General features: G+C 44.9%; 2 protein-coding genes across 3 annotated transcripts; both read right to left on the bottom strand.

Moving 5' to 3' along the window:
• Positions 1-13013: 13013 nt before the first annotated feature.
• Positions 13014-14660, bottom strand: LOC133899380 (putative F-box/LRR-repeat protein 22). 2 transcript variants are annotated; one of them, XM_062340372.1, is made up of 3 exons: positions 14292-14660; positions 14005-14053; positions 13631-13757 (listed from the first exon to the last, which is right to left on the bottom strand). In XM_062340372.1, exons 1-2 carry the CDS (start codon positions 14642-14644, stop codon positions 14023-14025), a joined length of 384 nt encoding a protein of 127 aa, XP_062196356.1. In that variant the 5' UTR covers positions 14645-14660; the 3' UTR covers positions 13631-13757; positions 14005-14022. The 2 variants fall into 2 exon arrangements, with proteins under 2 accessions (XP_062196355.1, XP_062196356.1); XM_062340371.1 differs by lacking the exon at positions 14005-14053 and having other exon boundaries at positions 13014-13757.
• Positions 14661-19894: 5234 nt separating this feature from the next.
• Positions 19895-21251, bottom strand: LOC133899299 (putative F-box/LRR-repeat protein 23). Its single transcript, XM_062340276.1, has 2 exons — positions 20822-21251; positions 19895-20625 (listed from the first exon to the last, which is right to left on the bottom strand). The coding sequence occupies exons 1-2, from the start codon at positions 21226-21228 to the stop codon at positions 20097-20099; spliced, it is 936 nt and encodes a 311-aa protein (XP_062196260.1). The 5' UTR covers positions 21229-21251; the 3' UTR covers positions 19895-20096.
• Positions 21252-23958: the final 2707 nt, after the last annotated feature.

The following is a 23958-nucleotide window of genomic DNA, read 5'->3' as shown; positions in this document are numbered from 1 at the left end:
GGATATGAAACACCTGACGTAGCAGCAGAATATGTCCATCCATACAGCAAATGTAGATGAGTATATCATGTATGAAAACCAGTACTCATTTACGTAGTAATGGAGCTAAAATCTAATTCATGACACTTTTGGAACGTAGTGGGAGCTCCTGTCAGTCCATATGCCATCACCCAAAACTCATAATGCCTGTGATGTGTTCTGAATGCAGTCTTCAGCTCATCAGCTGGATTCATGGGGAGTTGATGGTAACAAGCCCTCATGTCCAAGCTAGAGAATATGCAAGCTCCCGCTAGCTCATCAAGTAGTTGGTCGATGACCGGTAGAAGAAATTGATTATTTACCGTAATTGCATTCAGACATCTATAATCGACGCAGAAGCGCCAAGCCACATCTTTCTTTTGCACCAAGAGCACCAGAGAAGCAAAAGGACTGCTACTCAATTGGATTACCCTGTGCCCCAACATTTCCGTCACTTGTTTTTCGATTTCATCTTTCTATGCCGATTGTAAGGATATGACATAAGGTTGATAGGTTTGGCCCCTAGAATCAGCGGAATTGAGTGAGCGTACAGTCTTCTAGTAGGCAAACCTTTGGGCTATTTAAAGAGATCAACAAATTTCAGCAACAGCTCCGAGATTGGCGGCGTCAATTGATCATGTAGTTCTTCCAACTCAGTGATGCAGAGCTGAATCACATGAGTGATAGCATCGCAACTGATCAAATTGTGTAGCTCGCAAGCAGAAGTCATACCACAGAGCTAATGAAGCGCCCCGGGTCATCTCCGGTGCTTAAAACTTTATTATACCAGTTCCTGAATCAGTCGCTGGTAAATACAAATCTTACAACAGGTGATATCACAAACATACAACAAAAGGGTGGTGAAATAAATCCACCAAGCTAATAACACATAAAGGATTCCACAAAGGCTTGTGAGCAACATAGTCCACAACAACAACGTGCACAACACGATCAGCATGGGGATATGCCACTCCATAGACAACTTGGGTGCGGACGCGATCAAGACTTATTCGTTAGCCTCACCGTCGACGTCGGTGAAGACCGGATCTTCCTCTGAAAAGTTAAGCAAGGATGAGTACAAACGTACTTAGCAAGTCCCAACTATTGCTCTACATTGAGGAGGTATAAATACATGCATACAATACTGAAAAGGGTACATCTATAAGTTTGATTTTGCAGAAATTCCAAGTTTACACGTGCAAGGGTTTATTTTCATAAGACGGATTTTGTGAAATATCATATCATCAATATTAAATGAAGGAGGGGTTTGGCCGTGGTGGAAGGTCACCAGGGCCCAAGTTTTATTATTGCCAGACATTTTGCCCATAGCAGCCAACAGTATACTACCGGGCCTATTTCTAAAACGGGCACACCTTACCCACTCACACTCCAAGAAGATGCACGCAACCCATGCTACTTGTTGTGATCGAACCGTAGTTTGTCCGTGACCGTGGACATGGCTATTCGAATAGTTTTACCTCTGCAGAGTGGTACACTTTACCCACAAGCTGAGTTTGGCAACATACTGTCGTCGTGGCAGTGTAACTCAACAAAACCATTACCCACCCAAGCATCATCACACTAGTCACCTATGGGACCTACCTAGGGATTCTTGACCTATACTAGGCCTCCAACCAGGTCAGCAAGCCTGCACCTGCTCCATGGTCTCACGTTGCACTCCTGCCTCCAGATGACCAGTGGATTAGCCGGTGGGGTTTAGACTAAGGATATGTTTGGTTCGGCTTATTCCGACTTCTGCTTCTCGAAAGCCAAAAGCCGAACCAAACAGCTCAACTGTTGAGCTGGCTTTTGGAAAGCTGAAAAGTTGGCTTCTGAGAAAATGAACTAAAAGCTGAGAAGCTGATTGAGAGGAGCTTTTTGGCTTTTGGTGTGTTGAAAAGCTAAAAGTTTGTTGCAAAAGCTAATATCAAAAAGCCAACAGCCAGAAGCCAAAAAAGTAGCTTTTCAGCCAAAAGCCAAAAAGCCTCAGCTCAACCAAACAGGCCCTAAGCCCTGTGACATACAAGGTCAAATAGTTGTACTGTGAATACTAGGTATGATGTCACACCAACTTAGTCCCTAATCGAGCCAAAACAAATATATCTACAATAAGCTTGCCACACAGGCATCACTTAGACTCCCAAGGTATTCCCGACAGGAACCCTAATTTGCCCCTGCTCTAATAGGTTCCCTTCTGTTCTTAATTATCCAGTAAGTCTTCCCATTCATATAACTCTCACAACGCCAAGGCACCGAGTGCACACATTTCACAAAATAATCATGATTAAACATGAAATGACAATAAAGTACACAATCCTAAGCATACTAGTAACAAGGTGTTCGTCTTAGCGTAATTAAAGTTGCCGAGACAAATGCCGCAGGGTTACCATGGTTATATTCAAGTTAAAAAGCATTCAGTCTGGCTAATCTAAAATAGGACATAACTAAATCAACAATTCAAATTATACCAACAAGTAATACTTCATGCAATTATTTTGTGGAAGATGACTACTACGGGTTGTGGTGATAAAACATGGGTTTAATATGATCAACGAGGAAAAACGGATTGAGACTTGCCTTTGCTGACATCGTCGAGAAGGTCCTGCTTGAAGTCCTGCGCTCCCGGCTCCTCCTCTTCTTCTAACCCTCCGGTCTCTAAAGCACGACACACAACAACAAAATAAATACACACAAAAACATAAATAAACTCCAAAAATTATGAAATTGATGAGAATGGATAGGGCTTGAACCATTTTACTATTCATCTAGGCTAGCACCGGTTTGATGGGCCATGGCCAGAACAGTACTAGTCGTTTGCTAGAGTTGGGAGCGACAGCGGCTGATAGGGGAAAATGTGGAGAGATGGTTTGGCCAGGGTTTTTTTGGGTGCCAGGAGTGACCGTGGGGTGCGAGGGAGGGATCTCCATGCATGGCTTGGCCAGTGAGGCTCCATCGGTGGCCAGTGATAGAGGTAGAGGCCAGCGGCCATGGTGGCTCAGTGGCGGCTCGGAAGAGATAGGGAGGGGTTAGGTAGAGGGGCGAGGGAGGTGACGGGTGGTCGGGTGAAGCTTGCCATGGGGCCTAATTAGCCAGCGGCGATCCTTGATGATGGATCGATGACAGCTGTCATCGGAGGGAAAAACAATGAGAGAGAGAGAGAGAGAGAGAGAGGAGCTTGCCTCGGTGAGTGGCAGTGAGGTGCGGAGGGCGAGCAGCTGGGCCTTTATAGCCGGGCGAGGGCTACAACTCCTGGCGGTGAGGTCGTACGGCGGAGCTCTGCATGTGGTACGGCGCGCGATGGGTTATCAATGGCAACTGGACACGGCGATGCAGCGACATTAGATCCACATGACGTGGGTGGAAAAGTCAACACTACAACCGTGGTCATGGATTATCCACAAGTGCATGCTTGTGTCGGTGAGGTTTTCGGACACTGTTGTTGCGCAGCACTAGAGGAAGAGGAGCGGCGAGGCGGCGATGTAGACGCCGACTTCGTTGTTGACATGGGGCAGAAGTTAGGCGGGTGTCATTGTCTCGACTTGGCGACGGGGCCAGCTGATGGCGAGCTGGAGAGGAAAGAGAGAAAGAAAGGAGAGAGGAAAAGGTTTTGAAATTTTGTTTGGATTTGTTTTCCCTGAAATGATTTGTTGATTTCAAAATCGCTGAAATTTTGGGATGTTACAAACCTACCCCACTTAAAATGAATCTCGTGTCTTCCTTGAATAGATAGGGAAATTATTTCCTTAGGGCGTCTTATCGTTCCCATGTGGCTTCCACTTTGTTGTGCCTACTCCATTGTACACGACATAGGCGTACCGTTGATCCTCTGGTCTGTCAGCTGACTACATCCAAAAATTTTACTGGAACTTCTTGGTACCATAGGTTGTCTTGGAGATCCAATGTTTCCATGATGACATGCTCTTCTGGTATCCTCAAACATTTTTTCAGTTGGGAGATGTGGAATTCATTATGTATATCAACCAGTTCTGGCAGTAGTTGTATTTGGTAAGCCACTGCCCTAACTTTTCTTAAAACTTGGTATGGTCCTATACACGGGGGAGCTAATTTTCCACAGACTCAGAACCTCCGTGTTTCCTTTATTGGTGATACTTTAAGGTATACATAATCTCAAACCTTGAAGTCTAGATCATGAGGAGCCAGTATACTCGGCCCAATTCGGGCCACACAGGCGGTTGGAGCTCGTGGCCGAGTGGGCTAACTAAGGTGCACAGGCCTAGGCCGGCGAGACGCATGGCCCAACAGACAGATTGGCTCCAGAGGACGGCCAAGGCCCGACCGAACGATGAGTCTATGTAGGACTTCAACCAAAAGATTTTTTTTTGAAAGGAACAGCGATATATTCCATCAAACTGATGTGCTAGCCAAATCGTTTAGCACCACCGTCATTACATCAGTTGGGACCAAATAGTGCCATAACATGTGAGAAATTGGTTCCATCATCAAGCCAATTCTAGCCAGTTCATTTGCCATTTTATTACACACTCTAGGCCTATGAACAATGTCGTAATCAGTAAACGCACTAAGCAACAGAAACTTTGTAACATGGATTGGTCACTTGATCGAGCGACGTGGATGCACTTAAGGGTGACAACGAGTTGGGTCAAGGCTAGGTGGAGCAAAAATAAACCTGACCCGAAACCTGAAACATCAAACTTCACCTGGCTCCGAAATTCATATCAAGTGCAAAGCCACCCCTGGCCCCGGTCTCGGTGGGGACCCGAGAACCGATGGGGGACCCGAAACCTGATGTTTCAAGTCGGGTGCTCGGGTGGAAGTCTTAGGTGTGATCTGCCTCTTCGCAGGTGGGTGCTCAGATGGGAATCTAAGGCATGGTCGGCCTCCTTGGTGGCGGGGGTTCGGAGGACGGGGATGTGGCCGCCGCAGCCTGACTGCTTCTTGCACTTCCCCAACAGCAGTGCCCACATAGGGAATGGCACAAACATTGGCTCATGTGCGGAGGAGGCGACGACGCCCTGCTTTACCCTTTTCGGTGGTGGTGGCAACGGACGCATCTTCGATAGAGGTGGTGGCCGCGGGCGAGGGGGAGTCGAGGAGGAGGAGGCTGGATGTCTAGACCGCTAGAGTAGGAGGACTGATGTTTCTTTGCTAGCCACCCATGTGGGCCTTCAACCTTGTTAGGCTGCATTTGGGGTCCGTGGGGTACCTGCAAGTGCAGATTACACCTAGCCTCGAACCCAACACCATAGCCCCGCAGGGTAATTTCTACAACCAACCCTTCCCCCGTCGGGTTTGAAATCTGCGGGGCCCCGACCCGACCTGGCCCACTACCATCCTTAGATGTGTTGCTTGGCAGGCTGAGGCCCGATGGCCGGTTGTTTTCTTCGTGTCAGACCAGGAACAGGATCCGACGAGGGAAATAAATAGATTAGTACTATGTGACCATGAACAGTACCGATGCTTTTGAGATTAGACATAAACTAATGTAGGGTTAGGGTTTCTGTGAGGAATTTTTATAGATGTTTTGAGATGCATCTTGTGAATCCATCCATACAATGAAAATTATGTTTCACAAGTTTTTCTCCATGTTCGTTCTGTTCATCATTTCAGATTGATTTTTTTGGTGGATCGTTGCAATATGTCTTGGTTTGATCCATCCAAAATCATCGAGCATCAAGGTAACTTTTTGAAAAGTTTGATTGATCAATTTTTCATAATTCTTGCATAATCGTAAATTTAGTGGTTGAGCTGTTTTCATCACGATTAGGTATTTTGTGTATAATCAATCCTACATTTGGCTTCTACCTCCCCTGCCTAGAACAACACGGTGTAAGTCTGGTAACATTACTGTTAATATAACCTTGAAATCTGACCAAACACTGCTCATAATTGCACGCTCGAAACCTTGTGCACAATACGCACATAAAGTTTCGAGCTGAATATACCAAAAAGATCTCCACAGAATCAAATGAAAGGCCCATACGCAAGGCACAAATATGATATATTTAAATACAGTCGTGGGTGTTATCAGAGAAAATTAATTTAAATAGAAATTCAAACAGATTATATTTAACGATCCATCAGCTGAATAGTGCGGTGAAACTGATTCTACCCTTTTCTTTGACCAGAAACTGATTCTTATACTGTTCATATCTAAGATCTGTTCAGAAGTGCAAGAACAGAAAATACATACAAACTAGAAGGTAGCAAAAAATTTAACAAAATGTGACAAACTTAATTTAAGGTCAGAAGTCCCGTTGTGGCCGGACACTGAAGGACGTTAGTACACAAGACCAACCCCTGACAACAGTTGATCTCACCCTGAAGCCATAATTGCAACCACGATCACTAAGGGCTACGCATACTGATCTAAACTTATTCGAGGGGAAATCCATGCTCTACATGGCCGAGTTCATCAAGAAAATAATGATACTGATGATGGCATGCAATCTCCCAGCTGTTGTAATCCGGACACTCGCTACCACTGTAAGGAATCGAATTCGTCATCTTCGTTCGATTCACAGTCCTCTTTAGTTGGGTTAAAAGGAAGAGTCAGCTTCTTCACTCTAGCACATTTCACCTGTAACTGCGCATCCATCACGCCATCCAAAATGTCGGACTTCTCCTTCGGGTCATCTTGTGCAACTCATATCAGTCCCTGGATCAGTAGCTGGTACGCACATATTTTCAACAGAAGTACACATCACAGGCATACATCGATTAGAGTACGATATTAGGGAACAATACAGAGTTCATTACAATAAAAACCTGTATGCATAATTAAACAACGCCTCACAGTACAACAGAAATGACGCAAAATTGACTCAAGCTCTACAAAAATAGCTTGAGTGTGGATAAAACCCATCTTTTCTATTCTTCATATTTATCTTCGACGAAGTCGGCCTCTGGATCATCTGAATCCACATATAGCAAGAGTGAGTACATAAGATACTCATTAAGCCCTACCTCAAAGGGAGACATTAGATGCATAAAGGTATATCAAAGATACGGCTATAGAGTCTTTAGATTTTACAGAAAGCTTCCATTTGCAAAGACTATCTTAAAATATTGTTGAGAAAAACGCATAAGTTGAGTTTATAGGGTTATTGGCCTTAAAGGGAGATATTTCCATCCCATGAGTTCTCACATTTCTTTTATCGGTGGACACATACACATAGCCAACACTTATTAAAAATACGGGCACATTGCCCACTCACACGTCAAGGAGGTACTCACACCGGAAGATAATCATTGTGATCGAACGATAGCATGTCCTTAATCGAGGACACGGCTATCTGGATAGGTTTAACACTCTGCAGAGGTTGTACACTTTACCCACAAGATATGCACAGACTCTAACCTTAGCAACTGGTGGAACTGTCATAACAAGACACAACGTCCTTACAAAATAGCCACAATATCCACTCACGGGGCACTAAGATACCAGAGGCCTTAGAATATTCACAGAAAGGACCACTTAATAATCCAAAGGCTCTAACATAGCCTTAACAACATCACCAGCGGTATCTTGAGTTGTGCACTGCCCAATTCTTCTCCTGATCCCTGTTGCCACTACCGGCCTCTGAGTGGGTACCGAACTAAGTTGAAGGGGTTGGATCAAGTCCTACCCATTCAGGTCATATGGTTGTATAATTGAATACTAGGTAGGATGTCACAACGAACTGATCCTTATACGACCGAGGCAAGTGTCTCCCAGCAAGAACACCACAAAGGAGAAACTTGCTCTAAGGTAATTCCCATCTTTGTGGGGTACCTTACTCACCCTCGTCAAAAACACACTAGAGTTTCCATGAACCCATCTTACACACACCAATCACACAACACTTCATACTTTTTGAAAAGGCATGATTAACGTATGTAATTATCCCGGTTCTTTTATTTGAGCAAATCAATCCTAAGCATGCTAGTAAACAAGTATTCATCCAAACAATCATTATAGTTGATGTTGGGAACCTTCTAGGGTTTCAACATAATAAAGGTGACAATAGCAATGTATGGCATAAACAAGCTAGGTCATAACTACATTAGCATATTTTTTAAAATCACAGTTATTAACTTAAGCATGCATATCCCTATAATTTAAAACAATGGCTCCACGGGTTGTGTTTGAAAACATAGGATCAACATGATCAATGGTGTAGGACTTGCCTTCATTGAAGTCCTCGTTCGCTCCTTTGTCAAACTCTGGATCCTCTGGGTCTTCCTTGAACTCTCCTTCCTCTAACAAACCAACAAACAACAAAAGCGCACATACAAGTAATCAATCAAATGATTATATTAAAAACTAATTAAATTACAAAAATTATAAAATTTACATGATTGGGTAGATCTCGAATTTAGATGAATATCAATGGAAGAATCGTCAAAAACGGAGTTAGGACGGAGGAGAAACGGGCTTTAGAAGTTTTATCGCGAGAAAAAAATCAGAAAAAGAAAAGGAATATTCTCAAAATATTCCTCGGCTCGGCTAGGGAATGGGTTCACCTCGGCCAGACGGCTTGGCTTGGGGCTGGGCTCGGCTTAGGGCTAAAGGGCAGGCTCACCTGTCAACGAGGGGAAGAGAGGATAAGGGAGAGGGAGAGGTGGCCGGCTCTGATGGATCGAGTAGAGAGAGAGAGAGGGAGAGGTAGAGGAAGAGAGGCGATAAGAGCGGCGGACGGCAGCGCGCCGGCCGACCAATGAGCAATAGGGTAGGGCGACGGTAGCCGGATCCGGCCCGGGCAGGGGCAGATCTGGCCGATGAGGGTGAGGGCGAGGGTCAGTGACAAATCGGGGCGGGAGAAGCTCTGGTGACTGGCAAAATGGAGCGAGGATGGCCGAATCTACACCATGATGGAGGTGGCACACGGCGAGGCTAAGGTATGGGGCCGGATTTGAGGATTTTGGGGCTTCTCATTTGAGGAAGAGAGGAAGAGTAGAAGGATGGTAGAGCTCACCGGTGGCGAGCTTCGGTGTGGTGGTGGCAGTGGTGCTTTGCTCGGGTGGAGGTGAGTTAGAGAGAGAGGTGGTGCTTGGAGGGAGGAGGAAGAAGATGACACTGTTCATTTTATAGGTGGTGACGGCATAGGCACGAGGCGGTGTGGGGCGCGAGGCGAGGCGCGGGGCTCAAGGGAGTAGCGTTGGGTGCGAGGCGGCATGGAGCGCGAGGATGGCTGCGACGCGCGACAACGGGATGGACGACGTGGTGCGGAGCAGAGCAGAGGGCGACGTCGGTTCACGAGGATGGGAGAGAGATGAGTTCTCAAGATTTTTTTTCTCTAGGAGAACACGGGTGTGACAAAAAAAAAACCCTGTGATGTGAAGAGATTCCAGTAGAGGGCAGTTATCAAGGATAGCTATCAGCCCCCACACCAGTGAAAACATAGTTGAACAACTCTAAGGAGCATAACTCGCGCATCATTGGAGTTCTATATATGTCTCCATCAGAGCTCTCCATGAGTATAGCCTCATTAAAATCATATTCAGAAGGCACATTGAACCTTATTTTGAGATTCTTCAGAAGGGGACAAGCTTTGCATACATATTCAAACAACCTCTCTGAAGCGCTATTATCACAATATGACGGTGAAAGGTCAAGATCTTCATGGAGAGGGAGCTTCTTGATCGCAGCAATAAATAACCCATCAGATCTATATTCATCATGTGAGAGATGGAGGCTTTTCAAAGAGGGTGCTCTGCAGGAATGAATGCCTTAAAATTAGATTCCATATTGGCGAGATTGGACCTAGAGCTCAACTTACAATCTCAACTCTTGAACAATATGTAGTCAATATTGCTCACAATAATAGTAATTACTGCAACAAATTGTTTATGCGAAGCACAGAACTAATCAAGACAATAGATTACAAGTAGTTTGCCACTATCTTCACGATAATATAACCAATCAGACTTATCTTTTCACATAATTAATAAGAAATTACATGTGTTACAAGTTAGTAAGAGACCATAAGATCCCCCAAAAATATTAGGAAATAGTGAACCATCTACCAATGTGATCTTCCAGGCAATAGCACCTAATAAGAAACCATGCAACTTCGACACAACGTTATCCAAGAAAAAATATGTAGCCCACAAAAGAACAGTGCAAGCCCATCACTTCATATTAGTAATCGAGCAACATGTTTGCTAGATCGGACCTCGTAAGAAAACAACTCACACTATCGACCCATGAACAATATGCAATCAATATTGCTACCCATAATATATAATAATTGCTGTAATAAAATGTTTATGCAGATCTAGCTAGACAAAAAATACAAGATGGCCACGATCTTTTATAAAAGAACCAATTGGACTAATCATTTCACACAATCAATTAATAAGAAAATTACAGGTGATACGAGTATTCTCACATAAGATCCCCAACACACGTTACAAAATAGTTGACATGAACAGTGCAATGCTCATATGTAGCGAAAATGGTTGTATTAGATTATGATTGTGATTTTAGTGATTAATGATAACATAGTCATTGGGACTAACATATTTGTCAAGAATATATGCTAGTAGGTCTTATGGATGTAATACATCAAGAAGCTACCGCAGCCGGGACAATGTTTGATTGAAAGGAAAAGTCCCGGGAAGATTTGCCTCACCAGAAGGTCCGGTGTAGATGAGTTTGTACTCACCGGAGTATTGTGTCCAGAGATCTATAGTCTCACCGGATAGTCCGGTGAATAGGATATGAACTCACTGGAGTATTTCTGACAAAGAGGAAGAAGGCTGAGGACCTCACCCGATAGTTTGGTGATCTGCACTGGGTAACACCAGAGTATTTCCTGCAGAGAAGAATACAAGGGTACAAGACTGAAGATCCACCCACCGAAAGGTCTGGTGCTTGGTTTGTGCATATCCGATTATAGCACCGGAGCATTTCTTGCAGAGGTGACTGTAAGTGTTAAATAATGAAGAATAACCTACTGGAAGGTCCAGTGCTCTGAAGATGAATGCACCGGAGCATTTTACACAGAGAGGCTGCAAAGTCTCGGATGACTCAAGATAACTCACCGGAAGGTCTGGTGATGGATTTGAAGGCACACTGGAGTGTCCAGTGTTCACATAGGTATCGAGTGGAGTTCCAATAGCTAGTTTCTGAGGTTGTACTCATCAAATGATCCGGTGTTAGTACTACTGTTCTCACCGGATCATCTGGTGTTAACAGCTTTTCTAAGTTGTTGGGAAAACTGCTAGTTGGCGAGTTTGGGGCTATAAATACCTCTTCACACAGTCATTTAAAGGTGTGACATGCTGCTGGAGTCTAGAAAAAGCTCATATACATTTGAGAAGACATCCAAGCCACCAAAGTGCTTAAGTGATCATCCAAGATAATTAAGTATATGATTAGTGAGTAATTAGTGCTTATATGCCTAGAGTGAGTTGTAGTTAGGTGTTGCAGCTTGAAAAAAGGATCAAAGAGTGATCCTAGCTTTTACCAAGTGTGTCAGCGCCTTGGAGTCTTGGTGAGTCACTAGCATCTTGGACCTTGGTGGCTCAAGTTTGTTGATCCTCCGACTTAGTGTGGAGCGGCGGCAAGACACGTGTACGGGGACGCAGAGACCTTCTGTCTTGGTGCTCAAGCTCCGAAGTGATCACGGTGCCAAGTGACCAGAAGAGAGACCAGTAGTGAGACCTTGCCTTGGTACCTTATGCGGTTTAAGGCCTTGTCTTGGTGGTTTGGTGGCTCAAGAGTTATGATTGAGTGTCTACCGGAAGCATATTTTTGGTCGAGCTCCAACATAGATTAGGGGTAACATTCATATCATCGATACAACAGGATAAAAATCCCTTCTACCGAGCTTGTCTCTCTACCTTATTTACGTTTTACATTTACATACTTAGAATTTACCTTGCTAAAGTAAATTGTAATTCTCTTAATCGGTAGAGTAGACACACTAGATAAACCTAAAGCATATTTAGGTAGAAATTGAGATATATTTATCTTATGAATTTTTTGAAGCTATTAGTTTCTCAGTGTCCTAATTCACCTCCTTATAGGACGTCACCGTTCCTCACACAGCCAGTTAATATTAGTAATTGAACAACTTAATACGTATTGTAAATTAAAACTGATTGAAATCATATGGTTGCTAGTTACAAATGTACTTAGGAAAAAGGAAGAAACTAGACGCACGAAAACAGTGTTCATGATTAAAGACTTTGCTCCAAGCAAAATACATCAAACATCAGTCATCAGTGACATGAACAATGCCACTGGTGAAGCGTGAACACTAGAGAGACAGAGACAGAGCAGCGAGTCGTCGTCGCAAAGCCACGAGAAGGCTTCGCACAGGCCCGTGCTGCGGTCAAGGGCATCACGCACAGCGATGCCAATGGACCACAGCGGGACCGCGGTCATGTCGACGCGGCGCCACAACGTGGGCTCGTCTACCGCAATGCGCCGCCACGCCGTGCACACAAGCTCCGCCGTAGGGCAGCGTCGCTCAGTCCCTCACCTTCGGGGGCGCGGATGGCGATGAGGGACGTTTCTGGAGACTATTAGGGTTGGGTTCCGGCTCTCCCTTGCCCAATACAAATTTTTCACGACTCGGGTATTCCAACCTAGCCCAAATTATAATAAACAATTATCACAGTCGGTACCTCTTAGTTAGTTAGGAAACCGACTCGAATAACCCTCTAGAACCGAATGTGATTTGTTTTTCTGTTTTTTTTCTTTTTTTGCTAATGAATGATTGACCAGCCCTTGAAACTTTTGAACCAATAGTCATACCGACCGTTTACAGTCATGGATGTTTTCGGGAAAAAATAAATTATAGAGAATTTTTTGAAGTACCATTAACGACCATAGTTGATTACATTGCAAATTGATTTCTACAAACGCTACCTTTCATATATTAATATAAAAAGATTGATTCAGCCACAACTGCAAAATAGACAGAATATATATGAAACTATAGGTAGCATAAAATCCAAAAAAAAAAAAATGTGACGCCCTGATACCAAGGCAAGAGGTTTCATTGCGGCACAATGCAAAAAGCTACACATACTGATAGTGGATATCATTTCCTTAGATCCAGACACCATCACTGTAACAATGATGACTAAGGACTACACATACTGATCAAAAGTGATTCAAGAGAAACAAATCCATAAAACCATAAAGTTCAGTGGATCATCACAGATATAATGACAATGGCAAGCAATCTCCAAGATATCATGGAACCAACGCTCAACATCATCACCATAAACATACTTATTAAAATTCATCATATTCGTCTGATTCGTAGCCTTCCTCTAGATCATATTCTTCAGAATACTCTTCATCCGAGTCAAAAGGAAGAGTCAGGTTCTTCACTCTAGCACATTTAGCATGCAGCTCCTCATCCATCATGATGATGAAACCACCGCTGACATTGAGAGATTCCAGTAGAGGGCAATTATCAAGGATGGCCGTGAGCCCCGCAGCAGTGAGGTGATAACACAACAATTCTAACGAGCGTAACTCGCACATCACTGGAATCGCATATGTTTTTCCATCATAGCTATCCATGTCATCGTCATAATTGCAGTCAAGGGACACATTGAAGCTCATTCTGAGTTTCTTGAGATGGGGACAAGCTTCGCATATAGATTCAAACAACTCCTGAGAGGCGTAGTCACTATAATATTCGAGCGAAATTTCCACATCTTCAAGGAGAGGGAGCTTCTTGAGTAGTGCAACATTCAATACTAATTTGGATTCATCGAGATGTGAGATATGGAGGCTTTTCAGAGAAGGTGCTCTGCATGAAGGAATGCCTTCAAATTAGAATACACATGTACTCAATAATTAATGCTAATGATTGTAGCAACTTGTAACAAACTGTGTATCCGAAGCATTGAACTACAGATCTAGATAAGAATATACACGTTCTCAAATGGTACACTCGGAAGCACCATAAGATCCAATGAAATTATGCAGACGAAAGATTAACCGCCTAGCAATGCACAGCGGTTGACATTGGGTAGTAAGCAAACATATTAACGCACCCAAAACTGATCCATCATCTATGACGGCGTCATCATATACACCTTGGCACTTCCAAATACAAGACAAATGTTTGAATTAATCTGAATTTAGGGACAAAATAAAGCAGTAGTTCACAGTTCATTTTTAAGTAAATGTTCATATCATCGTAGTACAAATAAAAATAAAAAGAACAAGATCCCACAGCTCTTATGGCGGCGGTGCATTCTTCAAAATAGATTATTCGTTTGCCATGCCTATAGATGCAAATGTGTCAGAGAAAGGCAGACGCCAGATGGATTAGGGATACCTTTCGACCAAATAGAGCAGCAAGTCGTCGTCGCAGGGTCCCGAGAAGGCTTCGCACTGGCCAGCGGCGCGGTCCACGGCGGTACGCGCCGTCGCCCGCCACCGCCCCGTGGACCACTGACGGACCGTGCCCATGTCAACGCAGCTCCACAGCTTGGGCTCGTCGACCGCGACGCGCCGCCACGCCGTGCACGCGAGGTCCGCGCCCCGCATGATCTCGCGGGGCCCCAGCTTGAGGAAGACAGCGAACAGGATGTCGTGGGGAAGCGCCGCCCAATCCATCGCTTCCAGGGACGTTGGTGCCACCGGCGGCAAGGAATGCTTCTTGCGGCGGCCGCGGGAGGGAGACGACATCGCTGCGGCCTGCGAATTGATTAGGATGCGCGAGCCAACAGTAGTGGAGAGATCAGGAGTATCTGATCGTCAGTTTTGTAAGGGTGTTTTAGACTTTTCCCAATGGGAAAAGAAACTCGTCTATAGAGGCACTATCGACTTTTGACCTAAACCTAAACCTTTCGTCTTCAACGCTGCACGCCATCCCAAATTGCGACGTGCACCTGTGTTAGGCGGCGGCGCTTAGAGCAAGGCAGCGCGGCGGTGGGAGGGGGGCGGCAAGCCGGCAACGCAGCATACCAGCAGCGCGAGTAGCGAGTTGCCGTCGCTGACTCAAGGAGAGAATCCGATCGGGCATGCAAAGTTCCATCTATGATCTGCAGGGTTCGGCAGCAATTTTCTAAGTACCAACGGCAGTAGACTAGATCTGATACTAGATTTGTAGTATGGAAATTGAAGCACATAGCGGCATTGGAGTTAAACAGATTGTTCGTATCGGGTGAATTAAAATTCAATATGAACCTGAAAATTAAAATGGGTGCAAATCCACCCGCGGTCCTAACGAGGATCCGAGACCCGACAAGGGATCTAAAACCTGACAGTGGGATCACAGGCTCGTAGCGAGATCTCATATCTGACCCAAATGAATTAATCTGTTGAACTAGGAACGTGAACTCCGCAAGAATCAGAGGAGGGAGGTGAGGGGCATGTACTGACACACGAGAAGAGGATTGCGCTGAGTTGACGAGCGACAACACGGCGGACATCAGTGCCTTGGCAGTGTTGGAGAGGTGAACGCACATCATGAGATTCACCACTACCTCCCGGAGCACCCTTCCTCGCCACACCCTCATACGCCGACGCCCTACCTCGCCGTAAAGGAGATTTGAGCCTAAGATGATTTGTTCTTGTGTTGTGTTCTTGAGTTGTGTTGTGTCCAGTGAGCTCCACAGGCACGGCGACGACAGGAATGATTTGTTCTTGAGTTGATTTGTTTGTATGGATGAGATGAGAAGATTTGAGTCTAAGATGAGTTGATTTGAGTTTGAGATGAGTCATATTTGATTTGATTGTGTGATGTGATTGTATGAATGAGCATACGGCTGTGGTGGTGGCAGGAGCGACAACCGAGTCGGCTCTTTTGAGCCAACTCGTTTATCTTTCTCTTATAATTTTAATCCAACTGAGTTAGATTCATTTTTTTTTGTCTTTTCTATATATGCACTAAAAGTTAAAAACTTTCAACAATTTTCAAGAACACATTTGACATTTTACATGTGATTTGTTGAAAACAATATATTTGAGCTGTTAAAATAGTTCTTTTGAATTGTTGACTAATAAAAAAAGTCATCACACTGAACCTAATTTTGATAGAAAATGTGTTTCAAGTTTGAAAAAAAAATACTCAAATCCCATCTCACCAACCATCTCTGCCTAATCGGCCAACCAGATTGTGCCACATCACTCTGACTAGTTTGGGGTAATATTCAGGTGACCAATAAGTAGAGATTTTCCCTTCCAATGGCGCCACCGGGCCTTACAGCCTAACTTTTATTTGCTACCCGTAATAATAAAAGATGGCCTAACCCAATATGAGAGAGCCATTTGAATGTCTTGGTACGAATTTGTTAGGCTGCTCTTGTCCTAACTATAATTAAGATTTGAGCGCATGAGCAGTACTCTGGTAAATGCCGTTACCGTGTTCAGAAAATTAGAACTACTTTTGACAAATCGAAGTGTTTTTTTTTTACCCCAACCCCAACTTTAGCTGCAAGACAAGAACTGAAGACGACAGGCATGCCGTCAGGCACAGCTGCAACCATCCCCGAATGGTGCTCGCCTGAGAAATGACCTTGCCCTGGTGGATGAATGGATCCTGGCAAGCTCCTGGACACCATGCATGTGTATGAGCCCCACTGCCACTTGATGTGATGGTGTTTGACACTAAATAGAGTAAGTTCTGATCAATTAAAGAAGTTTTATTTTTCCATAGAGCCGAGGAACGCAACATAATTATATAAAATGGTTAAAAAAATCTCCAATAGCACACAACGATGCTTTGGCCAAGTAGTTAATGAGTGTGTCCACTAAGTAGATTTCCCCACCGAGTTCGAATCTCTTAGGCATGGTACGCTTTTTCTTAATTTCGGTTTATTCGGTTAACAGCCGGTTTTTACCGATCAAACCGAACCTAAAAATCATAGAATTTAAAAACCAAACCAAACACCGAAAACTGATCAAACCGAGTTGACCAGTTTAGTTCAGCTTATTCGGTTTGGTTTTCGGTGGCGTGCCAGAAATGCACAGTCCTATTACCTCGTCTGGAAGTCCTAGCTGATGCCACGTGGTAAAATAAAAAATGGTGTGTAGCTGCCACACACCCTAAACAAACCCACAAAACCGGCCATAGGAAGTAATTTGCACCAGTTGATGGACTGGGCGGCGCTGTCCCGCGATGTCCTGTTCGCCGTCTACCTCAATCTGGGGTCCGGCGAGATCATGCGGCGCTCGGAGCGCGCGTGCACGGCATGGCGTCGTGGTCGAAGAGCCCGTGCTGTGGCGCCGCATCGACCTGGCCACGGCTTCGAGGTGGTCGGCGACCTGGCGTGCGTTGGCCTATGCGGCGCCCTTCTCCGGGCCCTGCGACGATGAGTTCCTGCTCTATCTGGCCGAGAAGTTTTTCATATACTGATATAATGAAACATATATATTTGCTAGATCTAAGAAGGCTTAAATCTTGCAAAACCTAGAGTCATGTTAAGTTCAGCAGAGACGTAGGATTGTGGGTTGATCTGGGTTGTTAATCCAATGGATTAGCAAATTCTAGGTCACCTTAGAACTCGTCACTCTGATAATGAAACGAACATTCGATCATAGAACCGAGTTTGGACTGCTATCATCAATTCGGTATCTAAATTGGATTGATTCCAACAATTGATGTTCTTGTTTTGGGACGGCATATTGGGGCATATAAGGTTATAGGAGCACACTTTGAAGAAGATGGATCAGTTTTGACTTTTGAGCGGGAATTGTATTTGTTCTCTACTTAGTGGGCTACACTTATTTTACTGATAATGTTGTAATGAGGTTGCATGGTTTCTTTCAATCAGAGAGGTGCTGTTGCACGCCAAGAACACATTGCAATGTGGTTAATGTTTTGTTGCAGTTGCTGTAATATTTATGATCTGTTGCAAGTTGCATGCAAAATCTATGATATCTTAATTGTGCAGGACGATTAGTCCACTTATTTTTATTTTTGTAAATCTAGTGGATATTTAGTAAACTCTTATCTAGATCATTTGTCCAATGCCTCGATTACGCAGTTTGTTTCGAGTTGCTATATACTATCATTAGCATTATTGAGTATACGTGTATTCTAATTTGAAGCCATTTCTACAGAGCACCCTCTCTGAAAAGCATCCATCTCTTAGATTTTGATGCAACTAATGTGAACGAGGCCATAAAGAAGCTCCCTCTCGGCACATTGTAGTTTCTATGACTCCAAAGGTTTGTTTGAACCCGTTTGCCAAGCTTGTCCCCATCTCAACTCTCAAGAAACTCAAACTGTGGTGCCAGATCGATAGTTTTCACAACACAAGAAAATTGTATAATGGCTGGGAAGCACCCGCAAGAGAAAAATAGCCAAACCCTACAATAATTGCTAGGCGAGCTCAGAGGTTGCGCTCGTACGTCGTAGAGGTTGGGCTCGTCGAACAGGACGATCAGGTCTAAGAGGTCGCCGTGGATATGATGTCGATGCGGCGGCACACCTGGCCGGCCCCCACAAGGACGTCGATGTGGTCGAGCTTAATCGCCGAGGACGGACAGGATCGCGTCCAGCGGCAGCTCCGCCCAGTTACCCCTGCGGACGCGTCTACTACGGACACGTACGGCCGCGGCGCCGACGGCGGTGAGACTTGGAGGAGGAGGTGGAGAGCATGGGCGGTGGGGATTTGGATGAGAGAATTTTAGGGTTCGGTTTGGAAGAGCCAGGCGCGGGAATGGAAGTTTCGGGCGGGGGCAGTGGGCTTGGGGAGGGAAGAAGATTCTAGTGGGCTTTCTCTGGACCAAATCGAGGCTTCCTTTGCTTATCTACTATACCACGGTGGGCCTCGATGAGTGGATGGGATTTTGAGGGGAAAAGGGGGTGTTGTTTTACAGAAATTTGGATTTTTGCCACTCTAAATAGTAGGTTTCGTAATTTGGTCACTCTAAAGATTATCTTCGTAGAATTTTGGTGAAATGCTCCAATGATCTCATGTCTATCACCGGATCATCCATCAGTTCACATACACCAGACTCTCATTTGCAACCTCTTTGCAAGAATTTGTTTGATGAATAGTCTGGTGTGCACAAGGCATAAGCACCGGTCCATCTGATGCCTTCATCTCCATCTGACTCGCTTCTACACCCTCTCTGTAAGAATTAGTCCGGTGCAAACTCTAATGTTCACAACTTGAAACACCGGACTATCCGGTGAAGGCCATGCCACCAGACCCTGATTTGCAACTTCTCTTAACAAAATAGTCTGATGTCGTCGCTTGCCCTCACAGGACCATCCGGTGCACTACTCACACTTTTATTTCTACGCTGAAATGTTCAGATACTCCCTTCACCTTACACCCGACAATCCAATAAGTGCAAAATCTCAAGCACCAGATGATTCGATGAGATAATTTTCCCTGAACTCATACTAACTCCATTATACTTTTCAACAATAGCTAGTCATAAGCCAAATCATGTATAAACACACTCATGCCAACTAAGTTCAACTCAAGACCATATTGTTAATGACTCATCACAATTAAATCAAAGCACATCTCAACTTGGTTTGTCAATATTTGACGTGGCAAATCCCTGAAGCCCACTCTTTAGAGTGACAAACACCCAGATTTCTCTATAGTTTTATGGCACTAATACCACACAGGGGTGTAGCACTCGACTTTTTATTATTACAATGTTGCGTACATACACACTACACACCCGCGAGTGCGCACCTATCATACACCTATAAATAAAACCGCTGATAGGTGATTTTTTTTTTGCAATAATTAACCATGTAAAATAACGTAGTATGTTCCCATAGGTGAAAACAAAATAGAATTTGTTGGTACATGTGGTAGGAGATGTCTTCCGGGAACCATACGATCGAGTTCAAGATATCGTATATATGCTTTTTTTAAGACTTGTTGGTTAGTACTGTTTGGCGCAACATGCATGCTAGTTTTCGCAGCGATAAATAAGGGATTGTGGAGGTTTTCAATAGCATAGGAAAAATTATATAACCAAATCTTCAAAGGTTTGTAAGTACGCTTCAGGACTTTGAGCTTGCCGTAGAACAAACAAGAAATGAACCCAAACAATTAAAGACACTGGATATATAGTTTACTTTGGCTATTTTTACTTCTTTTATTTCCCCTCTTTTTTCCAAACTGTAATTTATCATCCGCCCCATTTTAGAGTTTGAGTTGCACTACCATGAATCCCAGAGTATATCCCCACGAAAGCTGTACTCCAACATGCTCCCGGAGTCCATGTCAGGGCTGTCGAAGCGGAGGTCGTAGTCCTCCATGGAGTCGTCGGGGAGCCGCAACGTCTTGACCCTAGCACACCTGGAGCGCATCTCGTCGTCCATCAAGACGTTGAAACAGTGGCGGATGTCGAGGGACTCGAGGCGCCGGCAGCCGTCGAGGATGGTTGCCAGGCCGGCGTTGCCGAGGCTGTTGCCGAAGAGCTGCAGCGAGCACAGCCCGCGCATCCTCGCGATATCCTTGGCTTCGCTGTCGTCGACGCCCCTTCTCCTGCGGAAGCGGTCTCTGCTCAGCCGGAGGCGCGTCAGGAGCGGGCAGGCATCGCCGAGGTCGTAGAGGCCGGCGGCGATGCTCGTGTAGAGTGACAGCTCCAGCTCCTCGAGCAGAGGAAACTTGCTTATCGCTTCGTCGATCCTGTATGTTGAAATGTTGTTGCAAGATATGAGCCGGAGGCTCTTCAGCATTGGCGCCCTGCAAAACAGATATTCATTCCATTTTTGCATGAACTTGATTTCTCGCAAAATATGAGAAAACAGGAAACCTACTGCAGTGTAAAGTCAATTAGTCTTAAGAAAAGAATCAGACTAGCAAAGCAAATACTAAATTCTTTCGTCTTATCAAAGAAATAGTAAAGTAGCAGAAATAAAGAAAGAAAAAAGAAGCTCACGCGTCGGCGAGGAAGAAGAGAAACTCGTCGTCCCCGACGCCCTCAGCCCAGAAAGCCTCACACCTCCCGGCACTGCACCTCACGGCGGTGCGCGCCACGTCCTTGAGGTCGACACGGGAGGCGAGCTCGGCGCGGGGCCGCATGTCGACGCGGCGCCACAGCTCGGGCTCGTCCCGTGCAGCGCAGCGCCAGGGGCGGCACACCTGGCCGGCTCCCATGAGGACGTCGGCATGGTCCAGCCTGTGGAGCACGGCCAGCAGCGCGTCCAACGGCAGCTCCGCCCATTTCCTGCTAGTCTCCTCCTCCTCTTGCGTCCCCTCCGTGCCTTCCATGGGAGGGGGCCGCAGAGGCTGTCCATCGACAAGGCGAGGCTGTCGGTGGCGGGGCGAGGAAGACGACGTGGCCATCGATCGCCGTCCGACCGGTCGCCTTGTCGTTGTGGCAGTTACGATGTCGCGGAGCCCCTCATTTTATATGCAACGACGGAGACGCGTGCGGACATATTGAAGGTCCATTTCACCGTCGGTGTTACGGCGCTGGTGCTGACTCACCAAAAGTGACATCCTTTGTTGCTAAGTATTATAAGTAGAAAGTAGACAGAGTATAGACTCGAGATTGAATTCAAGAATACAATGAATTTGATTGTTTGTTTCATTGATTCATGACGAATATATACAAGGTGAACGGACACTTATTCATGGGAAGACATCATTTCTCAGTAGACGAGCAACCGACCATATCGGTTACATTGATCACTTGTTTCGTAACTCTCTCTTGCATCATTTGTATGCATTATTGTAATACTGAATTGTTTGAGAAAAAAAGAGAGAGGGAGTTGACCAAATTTTTACTTTTTGATCCGAGGCTCGTACCGACGATCGGAGACCGTGGTTGTGTTCATCTCGTCGAGACGAACCCATTTTGCTATTCATATATCCGTTCCGGGCACTTTGAGACCCGTAGCGAGCCCAATAAATTTCGACCGTTCGTTGTTTTGAAATATAATAAAAAAGAAAGAGAGAGATAAAGCTCCGGTCGTCACTCGATCCATCCAGAGGCTTCGTGCTGCCTCTAGCGCGCTCTCTCTCTCTCGCGTCTCTCTCTCTCCTGCGTCTGCGCCGAGCCCGTCGCCGGTCTACTCCTGCCGCTGCTGTGCGGTGCTGCGCCGCCGGCCGCCGTCTCCTCCACCGGGCCAGCACAACGCCGCCGCTGCGCCGCGCTCGCCGTGCTGCTGCTGCGCGCGCTGCTGCCGTGCGCAGTCGCCGCACCGCTGCGCCGTTCCCGCCGCCGCCGCCGCCGCCTGCCTGCGCCGTGCGCCTGCTCCGGCCGCCGCGGGCTCTCCCTCTCTCTGTGGCCTGGCCGAAGAAGCAACAGCAGCCGCCGGCCAGCCGGCCGAAGCAGCGCCGAGCGGAGAGCCAGGAAGAGAAGCCAGGAGGAAGGAAGAAAAGGAAGAAAGAGAAAAAAAAAAGAAAAGGAGAAAAGGAAAAAAAGGAAAGAAAAAAAAAGGGGGAAAAAAAGAAGAGAGAGGAAAAAGGTGAAAATTTTGGATTTTCGTCGGATTCGTCGTCGATCCTTCGAAGGTGATTTCTCAGTAATTCTTAGATGTTTGTGGTTGGACTAAATTAAATTAATCAATTCCTGTCGTATTATTTCATGTGATTAATAGTCTGTTTTGTTTCAATAATCATTATTGATTCGAAGATACGACATCCGAGTCGAAGTATTCTTTTCGTTCATCGAAGCGAAGTCTAATTAGTGAGAATTTTGGTTCGACTCTGAATTGGAAATAATGTATCATTTCATGTGATACGGCTTTCTGTTCGATTTTTCGAAATATAGGCGTATACGCGACGTTTTCAGGCGTAGGATTGACGCTTCATATTTTATGTGTTTTAAATGTGTTTTAGTTCTAATAGTATGCCTGTACAGGTGGCACTATTTCCGGATGTTCTTGATCGAATTTTCTTCATCGTCGGTAAAGGCAAGTGAATGTATTGTATGACTATGCTTTAACCTAATATTGGGTTGCCTACATTCTTTAATTACAGTGCATTCATCTAATCTGAATGACTGATTCTGGGCTGAGTACTATGTTGTTTACGTTTCCAGAAGTTTACTCGATGATTGATTTATGAAGTGCAGTAGGCACGATATGCCATTCTGCAGTGGTTCATTAGTGTTGTATGCAATGTTTTTTTTTGAAGTCTCAAGCATATTCCGGAAGTTATGTTGGTTATGCTTGAAGCACGTCATACATATACATCTCATGCATTGGAAGTTTGTCGTCGTCTTCTGGCCGCGACCGTACCGGTACAGTACCGTATGTCACCCGAGGAGGGGTACGGTGCACACCCTTACGTTACCCGAGGAGGGGTAAGGGTGAGAAGAGCATGTCATGTGCATGGTTATGTCTTCTTGTGAAATTCAATGAATTATTCATATCAAATCTTATTTCCTTTAGTTAGCGTGTATATAGATATATATGCGGCTCTGAAGGCTTATACCAACCGGATGTTAAAATTTTAATGTTATCGTTGGACTTGCTTAGTCATAATTGTTTCTCCTAGTGTTGGCGGTCTGTTTCTTTACTAGTTTCTATTTAGAATTGTTAGCATATTCAACTGTGGCTAAATAGCTTTTTGTTAAAGTACCTTTCACTTGCTGAGATTTTCGAATCTCACCCGTGTTTTCTTTACAGGTATGTTTAGATGTTGACATGCTTTTTGGGGATGGATCTCGGTTGCTGCACACACTAACTTATCACAATGTCGATAGCTCAACCGGTGTATACAAATGGTGTGTCTGATGGTCTGTCGTTTGCTTTTGTTTATGTTGTGGTACGACGCTGGTAGCATCGTGGCGAACTCTATATATGCTGGTTATATCTGATTCTGTCTGTCTGAGATTTCTCTTTTGGTCAGTTATACCTCTCTATAGAGGAAATGCTACCAAATTGTCCTATTTTCATATAAATAGGCTGAGTTGTAAAGTAGGGTGTTACTAATATATCGAACTTCAGGTGCCAATATTTTCTCATCATCACCTCTAGGTTTGAATGGATCTTTAACCATATCAAGATATCTTACCACCATAGGTGTTTTAGATGGGTATGATTTATCCATATTGATTTTTTTAAT

The sequence above is a fragment of the Phragmites australis genome, chromosome 18, assembly GCF_958298935.1.
Source record: "Phragmites australis chromosome 18, lpPhrAust1.1, whole genome shotgun sequence".
NCBI lineage: Eukaryota > Viridiplantae > Streptophyta > Magnoliopsida > Poales > Poaceae > Phragmites > Phragmites australis.
Note: the sequence above shows the minus strand (reverse complement) of the source record. Positions and strands in the feature narration are given on the sequence as shown.

What these genes read in the sequence shown, in the direction of transcription:
- LOC133899299 (XM_062340276.1), bottom strand. Translation starts at nt 21,228, where the DNA reads ATGGCCACGTCGTCTTCCTCGCCCCGCCACCGACAGCCTCGCCTTGTC. An exon ending in CTCTTCTTCCTCGCCGACGC is followed by an intron (nt 20,626 to 20,821) that starts GTGAGCTTCTTT and finishes TCTGTTTTGCAG; the next exon opens with GGCGCCAATGCTGAAGAGCC.
- LOC133899380 (XM_062340371.1), bottom strand. Translation starts at nt 14,644, where the DNA reads ATGTCGTCTCCCTCCCGCGGCCGCCGCAAGAAGCATTCCTTGCCGCCG. An exon ending in CTGCTCTATTTGGTCGAAAG is followed by an intron (nt 13,758 to 14,291) that starts GTATCCCTAATC and finishes TCCTTCATGCAG; the next exon opens with AGCACCTTCTCTGAAAAGCC.